The sequence below is a fragment of the Scomber scombrus genome, chromosome 7 (assembly GCF_963691925.1).
Source record: "Scomber scombrus chromosome 7, fScoSco1.1, whole genome shotgun sequence".
Taxonomy (NCBI): domain Eukaryota; kingdom Metazoa; phylum Chordata; class Actinopteri; order Scombriformes; family Scombridae; genus Scomber; species Scomber scombrus.
Genome location: NC_084976.1, coordinates 32,543,218 through 32,554,191, shown reverse-complemented (window position 1 = coordinate 32,554,191; position 10,974 = coordinate 32,543,218). Strand labels below are relative to the sequence as shown.

At 45.4% G+C, this 10,974-nt stretch overlaps 1 protein-coding gene across 1 annotated transcript in view; it reads right to left on the bottom strand.

Annotated features, from left to right (window-relative positions):
• Positions 1-404: 404 nt before the first annotated feature.
• LOC133984013 (rho guanine nucleotide exchange factor 2-like) overlaps positions 405-10,974 on the bottom strand; it is a 29,320-nt gene continuing 18,750 nt past the window's right edge. Inside the window, 14 exon segments of the mRNA XM_062423228.1 lie at positions 405-636; positions 734-890; positions 1,781-2,134; positions 2,934-2,975; positions 3,465-3,514; positions 3,614-3,691; positions 3,925-4,161; positions 5,161-5,228; positions 5,771-5,943; positions 6,267-6,343; positions 6,626-6,874; positions 6,984-7,101; positions 7,232-7,357; positions 9,070-9,098. Of these exon segments, the coding sequence (XP_062279212.1) occupies positions 587-636; positions 734-890; positions 1,781-2,134; positions 2,934-2,975; positions 3,465-3,514; positions 3,614-3,691; positions 3,925-4,161; positions 5,161-5,228; positions 5,771-5,943; positions 6,267-6,343; positions 6,626-6,874; positions 6,984-7,101; positions 7,232-7,357; positions 9,070-9,098 (1,808 nt within the window). The 3' untranslated portion in view covers positions 405-586.

Here is a 10,974-nt window from a genome sequence, read left to right as displayed (position 1 = left end):
TGTAAAGTCTGTAAAGTTGTTGTAAGGTTGCTGTAAAGTCTGTAAAGTTGCTGTAAAGTCTGTAAAGTTGATGTAAAGTTGCTGTAAAGCCTGTAAAGTTGATGTAAAGTCTGTAAAGTTGCTGTAAAGTTGATGTAAAGTCTGTAAAGTTGATGTAAAGTTGCTGTAAAGTTGCTGTAAAGTTGCTTTAAAGCCTGATAAATTGCTGTAAAGTTTTCTGTCTTTTCTCAGGTAGATTATCACTTGTGAAGCTGTTTGTTTGAAGCAGACATTTTAAAGTTTATCCTGCAGTAAATTAAAGGCGGGAACTTATCCCCCCCGCCCCCCCCCTCTCAGCGGAGGCCCCGCCCACTCCAGCAGCTGTGGGCGGGGCTCTGGGCTCTGATGTAAACAGGTCACATGGTTTGAACTTCCTGTATTTACGGCAGCTGTGATCGTTTTGATTTGGTTTAAAAAATAAAAAAAATTCTTCTTCTTCCTCCTTAAGACATCAACAGGAAGTGATGTCATCGTCTCCCAAACACACAAGCCTGAGCGCTTCCTGGTCCTCTCTGTGACATCACGGCGACATCACGGTGACATCACGTTAACTGGGGTCGCCGCCGCACTCGCTCTCCTCGGGAATATCCTGCAGGTCTGAGAGGTCAGAGGTCACGTTACCATGGAGACCAAACACTGAGTGATTGATTGATTGATTGACTGATTGACTGATTGATTGACTGATCGATCGTACCTCTGGGGCTGTCAGAGCGAGGAGAGATCTTCACCACTTCCTCCTCTTCCTCCTCGTTTCCTTCCTGGACGCCGTCTAATTGGTCGTCGTTCTCCTGGCTGGCCAATGGGGCGAGGGGGCGGAGCTCCAGCTCTCTGCTGCCCCGCCTCCTGCTCACCTGCTGACAGACACACATGAGGTTAGCTTAGCTTAGCTTAGCGTATATTATTCTATAAGTTAATTTAGTTTCCTTCAGTCAGAGCTTTAATTAATCAGGTTTATAATTTATTTACATCCAAGAAAATCCTTCTGAATAAATGTTGAATAAACTGTTTAAAGGCTCAGTGATAATAAGATGATGAATTCATAAATCAGTTAAACTAGATTTAAAAGCAGCATCAGGTTTGTTAAAATGTACATTTAGTATTTTTGTTGGTTTTATATCATTTGAAATGATATTTGCACCATTTTATACCAAAAGTAAGACTGAATGCTCCTGAAAATGTCAAATGGTGTAACCACAAAAGAATGATACATATTACATATTTTATCACCTACAGTGTATTTAAGTGGACTTATACTAATAATGACTTCATTTAAAACATGTAAATGTTTCCTGGTCTCCATGGTAACCAGAGTAAATGTAATATTTAGAACAATTGTATTCCATTACCTTTATTTAATATAAAGTTATAATGTAAGATCATAACAAACTAGTTGATATGGTGTTTTATTGACTATTTACTGTTTTTAAGCAAGTTGAATTATTTGGTACAAAGTTTTTATGGTTACATCACTTAGACATTTTTGCCATAATCCTCTAATATATTCTCTCTAAATGGATTAAAAGCAGAAATTTGATGCTGGGTCCACAAAAAAAGAATTTGTGAAGTTATTCATACGTTTATTTTAACATTTTAACCCTTTAAATTTAAACTAAACCTCATGGAGACTAAATAACATCACTGACCCTGTTTGGTGTTTAACTCACAGCTCTGATTTTAGAGGCTTTAGTTAGTTTGTTGTTTTTTTGTCAACAACACAATCAGCTGTTTCCTGTCCACTCACCTGTTCTCCTTTGATGACATCACCGACGTCTCCGTTGCTCCGCCTCCTCCCGTGCTCCCCCCCCTCCTCTCTGGATGGCCCCTCCCCCTTCAGACGCAGCCGTGTCACTTCCTCCTGGAGCAGCTCCACCTGCCGCCGCAGCAGCACCGCCTCTCCGCCGGCGTCCAGCCCCGCGTCCCGGGACATGGAGCGGCTGATGCGGGGGACCCCCGACCCAGGGAGGCCGGGGGTGCCGAGGGGGGGCAGGACGGGGCCGGTCCTGAAACACAGCTCCAGGATGGAGTCCTGACGAATCACAGCAGCCTGCAGAGCGTGCAGCTGCGTGCTCAGACTGACCAATCGCTGACGGACCGCCTGCAGAGAAGACAGACAGGTGATATAAACCGAGCAGAGACAGGAAACAGGAAACAGGAAACAGGAAACAGGAAACAGGAAAGGTAAACAGACTGAACTTATAGCAGTTTTCTAGTCTTTTAACCAGTCAAAGCTCTTTTACTCTACATGTCACAAACTGATGACAGGAGCTTCCACACAGAGCTCCAGCTGACACCATAGACTGTATATATAATGGACGTAACATCCGTGACGTCTTGGTGGTTTATGGACTGCTGCTCGGAGGCCAATAGTATCGGATCTGAGCAGCGCCATCTTGAACATTTCAGGTGCATGCTGGGAAAAATAAAAACATGGATTCTACTTATATGGGCATCAGGAGGAGCATGAGGCGCCCTCCTGAACCTGTGAACCAATCAACCTGTCAATCACCACGTAGCCACGCCCTAATGCATACCCTGCTTTATCGTCACATAAAAAATCAGGGAGGCCAAAATGTCCCAAATGAACATCATACTGCATTGAAGAAGGCTTTAAACTAGCGATTGAGACCATAAACACATTTTGAAAACGTTTACTGAGGTTAGAAATCAAGTGAGAAGTTGGTGAATTCTCCATTGACTTGTATAGAGACGGAAGTCCTTTTGACACCAAAACGGTCGCCCCCTGGTGGCCTTTTGATAGAATGCAGTTTTAAGTTACTTCCTGGTTGGCATCATTTCAGAGGACCGGAACTCCCCACCTGGTTGACATTCACACAGCAACAGGAGCAGTAAGGGTTAATTATCTAAAGACACATCAGAGGCTCTGCTCACTTTACCTCGTTTAAGGTTTGTTCCTGCAGCTGGTTCCCGTTTCGGTCCTGAGACAAACAGAAAGAAAAGAGGATGAATACTTTTTAGATCCTTTCTCTCCTTGTGTGATTAGCTCGTTAAACTCAGACTGTTTATAAATGTTTGTTTCATTTCAGATTAAAATAAATGAATCAGTCTGTTTCTCATTCACAGAGAAGAACATAAACCTCCTTCACTTTCTGTTCATCTGAAGAAAACCTGTCAGTTTAAATATAGTGTTCATTGTGTGTGCTGTTAAATAACTATATTAAAGTATATTAAAGTATATTAAAGTATATTAAAGTATATTAAAGTGTATTAAACTGTATTAAAGTATATTAAAGTATATTAAACTGTATTAAAGTGTATTAAAGTATATTAAACTGTATTAAGTATTAAGTGTATTACACTGTTAAAGTGTATTAAACTACGTACATTATGAACTCGGACATGAAGTCTAACAGATTCACTAACGATGTTGTTAAAGGTTAAAGGTTAAAGGTCGTGATGTTACTCACCTTTGAAGAGCTCAACTCAAAAGAACCGTTCAGTGAAGTTGAGTCTCCGTCTGAGAGAGAAAGAATAAGTTATATTTATTATTTATTATTTATTAACAGTCTGTAGTCGTAGTGTTTCATTGGTCGTTGGTCAGGTGACTGTGACTCACTGCTGAGCTCCTGGTTGCCATTGGTTACGGTGGATTTCTGAATGTGCGTTCCTGACATCAGCTCGGTCAGTTTGTCCACTGGAGACAGAAACACAGAGTCAGCTGAGCAGCCAATCAGAGCCCTACTAAGCACTTGCTGTGAAGCAGCCAATCAGAGCCCTACTAAGCACTTCCTGTGAAGCAGCCAATCAGAGCCCTACTAAGCACTTCCTGTGAAGCAGCCAATCAGAGCCCTACTAAGCACTTCCTGTGAAGCAGCCAATCAGAGCCCTACTAAGCACTTCCTGTGAAGCAGCCAATCAGAGCCCTACCTTCAGAGATGGATTTGGTGAGCAGCGGCTCGGCCTGAGGAGCGTGAGGAGTGTCGGCTCTGAATAGGTTCCTGTTGGGCAAGGAGGAGGAGGAGGAGGAGGAGGTCCTGGAGGAGGTGTTGAGCTCCGGACCTCCGTCTTCTGCTCCTCTAGCTGTCGCCTCCACCAGGTCTGAAAACAGAGTGACTCGCTCCTGCAGGAGCTCCAGCACCTCCCTGTCCTTCTGCTGGATGTCAGCTGAGAGAGAGGAGGAGAAGACTCTGAGTTAGATCTGAGACAGGAGGAGGAGGAGGAGGAGGAGGAGGAGGAGGAGGAGGAGAAGGAGGAGGAGGAGCAGAAGGAGGAGGAGGAGAAACAGGAGGAGGAGAAACAGGAGACACAGGAGGAGAAGAAGGAAGAGATAAAGGAGGAGAAACAGGAGGAGAAGGAGGTGATAAAGGAGAAGAAAGAGGAGGAGAAACAGGAGATAAAGGAGGAGAAGGAGGAGACATAGGTGGAGAAGGAGGAGGAGAAACAGGGGGTGATAGAGGAGGAGGAGGAGGTGATAGAGAAGGAAGTGATAGAGGAGGAGAAGGAGGAGATAGAGGAGGAGGAGATAGAGGAGAAGGAGGAGATAGAGGAGGAGGAGGAGGTGATAGAGGAGGTGATAGAGAAGGAGGAGATAGAGGAGGAGGAGATAGAGGAGAAGGAGGAGATAGAGGAGGAGAAGGAGGAGATAGAGGAGGAGGAGGAGGTGATAGAGGAGGAGAAGGAGGTGATAGAGGAGGAGGAGGAGGTGATAGAGGAGGAGGAGGAGGAGATAGAGGAGGAGAAGGAGGAGATAGAGGAGAAGGAGATAGAGGAGGAGAAGGAGGTGATAGAGGAGGAGAAGGAGATAGAGGAGGAGAAGGAGGAGATAGAGGAGAAGGAGATAGAGGAGGAGAAGGAGGAGATAGAGGAGGAGAAGGAGGAGATAGAGGAGAAGGAGATAGAGGAGGAGAAGGAGGTGATAGAGGAGGAGGAGGAGGTGATAGAGGAGGAGGAGGAGGAGATAGAGGAGGAGAAGGAGATAGAGGAGGAGAAGGAGGAGATAGAGGAGGAGAAGGAGGTGATAGAGGAGGAGAAGGAGGTGATAGAGGAGGAGAAGGAGGAGATAGAGGAGGAGAAGGAGGAGATAGAGGAGGAGAAGGAGGAGATAGAGGAGGAGGAGGAGGTGATAGAGGAGGAGAAGGAGGTGATAGAGGAGGAGGTGTTTACCTTTCAGTCTTCTCAGTAAAGCTTTGTCTTCGGTCTCTATGAGAGGAAAATCATCTCTGGACGGACAGCTGGAGAAAAACACACAATGAAGTACTGAGTACTACAATATACTACTACAGAGTACTACAGAGTACTACAGAGTACTACAGAGTACTACTACAGAGTACTACACAGTACTACACTATACTACTACAGAGTACTACACAGTACTACACTATACTACTACAAAGTACTAAACAGTACCACAGAGTACTACAAAGTACTACACAGTACTACAGAGTACTACAGAGTACTACAGAGTACTACACAGTACTACAGAGTACTACAGAGTACTACAGAGTACTACTGAGTACTACAAAGTACTACACAGTACTACAGAGTACTACAGAGTACTACACAGTACTACAGAGTACTACACAGTACTACAGAGTACTACACAGTACTACAGAGTACCACAGAGTACCACAGAGTACTACTGAGTACTACAGAGTACTACAGAGTACTACAGAGTACTACACAGTACTACAGAGTACTACACAGTACTACAGAGTACTACTGAGTACCACAGAGTACCACAGAGTACTACAGAGTACTACAGAGTACTACAGACCTCTGAGCAGCCTGCTGGATGCGGCTCATCCAGGTCCTCCGGTCGTCTTTAGACGCAGCGTGCAGCTCGTACATCTCTGGAGGGGAGGAGTCACTGATCAGGTACATCCCTCGCTCCTGATTGGCTATGTCTCTGACCAGCAGGTTAGTCAGAGAGACCACCGGAGGCTTGTCCTGGGAGGGAGAGAGGAGGAGGGACAGGTGAGAGGAGGTGAGAGGAGGAGGGACAGGTGAGAGGAGGAGGGACAGGTGAGAGGAGGAGGGAGGAGGTGAGAGGAGGAGGGACAGGTGAGAGGAGGAGGGACAGGTGAGAGGAGGAGGGACAGGTGAGAGGAGGTGTGAGGAGGAGGGACAGGTGAGAGGAGGAGGGACAGGTGAGAGGAGGAGGGACAGGTGTGAGGAGGTGTAAACAGGTGTGAGGAGGTGTGAGGAGGTGTAAACAGGTGTGAGGAGGTGTGAGGAGGTGTAAACAGGTGAGAGGAGGTGAGAGGACTCACTAGTGATGCGAAGGTGAACTTCTGATCTTTCTCCTGAAGGAAAACCAGGATGTCTGACATCAGCAGGACTTTCACATCTGGACACAGAGACAGAGGAGCGGGTCAGGTGACGCAGATACACAGCTAATGACATCACACCGGAGTGACATCACACCGTAGTGACATCACACCGGAGTGACATCACACCGTAGTGACATCACACCGGAGTGACATCACACCGGAGTGACATCACACCCAAGTGACGTCACACCAGAGTGACATCACACCCGAGTGACATCACACCCGAGTGACGTCACACCAGAGTGACATCACACCAGAGTGACATCACAGCAGGTGAACAGGTGACATCATCGGCCTACCTTTCATGCGGGAGCCCTGGACCTTCCAGTGGAGCATCCCCTCGTGGAGCAGCTTCCTCCTCAGCAGCTCTCCTCCTCTGAACGCGCCTCCTCCTCGCACCTCCGCCTCGGCCCGCGGGTCCAGCCGGGCCTGCACCTCCTGCAGCCGCCTGTTCCGGTCCAGCTCCAGAACCTCCTGGTCCACAGAGCTCAGCAGCTTCTTCAGGTGGCACAGCGCCTTGCTCACTGTCTGCGCCTCCTCCTCGCTGCCTGCAGGTCACAAATCAGGGGTCAGGGTTCAGAGGTCACATTTAAGGGGTCACAGGTCAGGGGTAAGGGGTCAGATATCAGGGGTCAGGGGTCAGAGGTCAGGGGTTACCTTTGGTGTTGTCGAGGATCCTCTGGATGATGACGGGGTACTTTGTGATTCTCTGGGTCACCAGCAGGATGCATTCCTGGACGCCATGACGACGCAGCAACGGGCCGCGGCAGACACGCTGAGCATTATGGGATGGAGAGAGACAAAGACATTAATACAAAAAAACCCAGTTTAAAACCAGTTGAAACCAGTTAAAACCCAGTTTAAACCAGTTTAAACCAGTTCACACGGTGCGGTTCTGGTCTCACCCTGACGAACTGCTGCAGTCTTCTGTCTCGAGCAAAAACTTCTTTGTAGAGTTTCACGGCTTTCGGATGTCGACTGCAGAACTCTGAATAAATCTTCTTCATGTCCTCTGCACACTGACCTGAGAACTACACACACACACAACCACACACACACACACACACACAGAGACACACACACACACATACAGAGAGACACACACACACACACACACACACACACACACACACACACACACACACACACACACACACACACACACAGAGAGACACACACACAGAGACACACACACAGAGACACACACACAGAGACACACACACAGACACACACACACACACACACACACAGAGACACACACACACACACACACACAGACACACACACACACACACAGACAACAGCAGCAGAATTAAAATTTATGTTTTAATTATGGATTAAAGGTTAAAAGTGCAGGTGATCCGGCTTGTGTGTGTGTGTGTGTGTGTGTGTGTGTGTGTGTCTCTGTGTGTATATATTTGTGTGTAATGACTGCAGGCGTCCAGCAGGTGGAGCAGCTCTCCTTTCCTGATGTTTATATTTTAAACAAAGAGTCTTTCTGTTCTCTGTTAAACAACCTGAAGTGTTTCAATGTGACTCAGATAATAAAGTTATATATGTAAACTAGTTTTAATCTGTTTTTATTCACATCACGTTAAAACCCTTTGTTTGCCTGAAGTTCCTCATTTAGACTTTAGTTCTTTAAATAAGTAGAAATATAACCTAATTACTAGTAAAATAAAGGTAAAGGTTTTTTTTATTAGTCACAGATACAACTGATCTGTGTTCTGTCCTGTCTCTCTCTCTCTCTCTCTCTCTGTCTCTCTCTCTCTTCCTCCCTCTCTCTCTCTCTCTCTCTCTCTCTCTCTCTCTGAGTGAATGGCGGAGTGAGCGTGTTGAGCGTTGTGAGAACGGCTGTGAGTGCGTTTTCTATCTTTTCTACTTATCTTTTTTTCTTATAAATATATGTTGTAAATAGTGTAGTTTATAGGTGTTTTGGGTGTTAGGTTTTGTTTTGTGTATAGGAGGTTAGGGGGGGTTTTCTTTCGGCCAGCGTTTTTCGCTGGTCATCGCGGTAAACTCCGACAATGGAGTTTACTAAACTCAGCAGAAAGAATGGGTTTAAAATATCTGCTGGCTTTCACTGTTCTGTGGAGGACTGTAGTTTGGCAGTGGGGGAAATTGTGGGTCACAGTAGTATAAAATCTGCTGCGAGGATGAACGGCGCTGTGGTGATTTTTGTTGATAGTGTGGAGAAAGTTAATAAAGTGATCGAGACCGGAGTTGTTATAAATGATACCTTCGTAGCGGTGTCTCCTCTCACTACACCTGCTAAACAGATCACTATCTCTAATATTCCTCCGTTCATCAGTGATGATGTTTTATTAAGAGAACTAACAAGACACGGGAAGATAGTTTCCCCGATCAGGAAACTGCCGTCGGGATGTAAATCTCCGCTATTGAAACACGTTGTTTCACACAGAAGGCAAGTTCTTATGATCCTTAATAAAAAGGATGAGGAACTTAGTCTGGTTATTAATGTGAGGGTGGATGAGTTTGATTATGTGGTGTTTGTTAACTCTGGGACGTTAAAGTGTTTCGGCTGCAGGAAGGAGGGTCATTTAATCCGAGCCTGTCCTGATAGAGTCTCCTCTGGTAACTCACAGAGAAAGGCTGGGAAAGACGGTGAGGGGAAAGAAAAAACACAACAGACTCAAGTAGACTCTGAAACTGAGAAGCACAGACAGGAAGAAGTACCTGTCAGTCAGGATGGGGAAAACAAAAGGGATGACGGTGACAGTACAGCAGGGGTGGAGCCCACTGTGTTAACCACTGCAGACACAGCAGCAGAGGACACAGTGAGGGACAGTGATGATGAAGACATGATGGAAGGGAATGACTTTAAAGCCCCTATTCTCAAACGAAAAAAGATAAACGGTGATAGTGGCTCCCAAGCTAAGAAGGGAGCAGTAAGCTTCAGGGAGGAGCAGAAGGAGGTGCAGCCAGAGTCTGAGTCTAGCATGGAGGAGGAGGAGGAGGAGGAGGAGAAGGGGGAGGAGGTAGAGGAGGAGGAGGAGGAGGACTGTGCTGCAGACAGCCAGCCTTTCACTGACTCACAGCTGTCTGTTGGGTCACAACAGGAGGAAAAATATGATGTCCAACTAATCAAAACGTTTCTGCAAACAACAAAAAACATGAAAAATGTCAGAATTGAAGAATATTTTACAGACAACAAACTGTTCTTACGTTCAGTAAGATCGCAAATGAACAGCAGCGGAAACGGAGGCTATACAGTCCAAGAAGTCTATAGGTTGAGGAAAATAGTAGGAAAACTAATGAAACTCAATCAAGAGCTAAATAATGATGTGGACTCAGAAACAGTGTAAGGCAGTCTGTGTTCTGTCTGGTTTATTGTGTGTGTTGCTTCTCACATTACAATCCATGAGTGATTTCACAGTATCCACTCTTAATTTAAATGGAGCCAGAGATGTGAGGAAGAGAGCAAGTCTGTTCCAACTCATGACACTGAAGAGCATTAATGTGATGATGCTTCAGGAAACGCACAGCGACACTTTAAATGAGACTGACTGGAGGAGGGAATGGGATGGGGAAGTGATTTTAAGTCATCTCAGTAGAAACAGTGGAGGAGTGGCACTCCTGTTTTCTAGAAACTTTCTGCCACAGTCTCATGAGGTGGAAGAAGTAGTGAAGGGGAGACTGATGGTGGTTAGAGCCAAATATGAGCTTTTTACTATTGTTTTTATTAATTTATATGCTCCCAACATAGGACCTGCCAGAGTTCAGTTTTTAAATGAACTAGGTGTGGTTTTAAATCAGTGTGGGCCTGAGGAGTTTTTATTTTTAGGAGGTGATTTTAACTGTACGGAGAATGATCAGCTGGACAGGAATCACATAGAACCTCATGCTGCATCACAACGAGCACTGATGCAGCTCATAGCAGCTCAAAGCTTAACAGACGTTTGGAGAAGAATACATGGCACACAGAGACAATACACGTGGGTCCAGACTAGAGAGAAGTTGTTTTCTATGGCCCGATTAGACCGGTTTTATTGTTTTAAGCATCATTTTAGTATTTTTAAAGGATGCAGAATAATTCCGGTGGGTTTTTCTGATCATTCAATGGTGTCATGTACTGTTTTTATTGCAAACGTGAAACATAAGTCTGCATATTGGCATTTTAACACTGCTTTGTTATTAGATGAACATTTTAAAGAAACGTTTTTATTTTTTTGGAAAGTTTTTAGAACAAGAAAAGAGGATTTTATATCATTGAAGCAGTGGTGGGAGCGTGGAAAAGTTGAGATCAGGCAGTTTTGTCAACAGTACACTTTCAATGTCTCTCGTGAAGTCACCAAATCTATCAAAGATCTAGAGATTGAAATAGTGGAGCTGCAAAATGCTGCAGGGTCCACAGGAGATCGAGGTCGTTTTGGAGATCTCAAAACCAAGAAAGCCGTACTGGCAGACCTGCTGGGCTCTAAAGCACAAGGGGCATTGGTCAGGTCTCGCTTTGAAAGCGCTACCTTGATGGACTCACCATCTCAGTTTTTTTTTGGACTAGAGAAGAAGAATGGGCAGAGCAGATTCATCCATGCTCTGCAGTCAGGCACAGGAAACCTGCTTACCGAGGCTGGAAAGATCCGTCAGAGGGCTGTGGATTTTTACTCCCAGCTGTATAGCAGTGAAT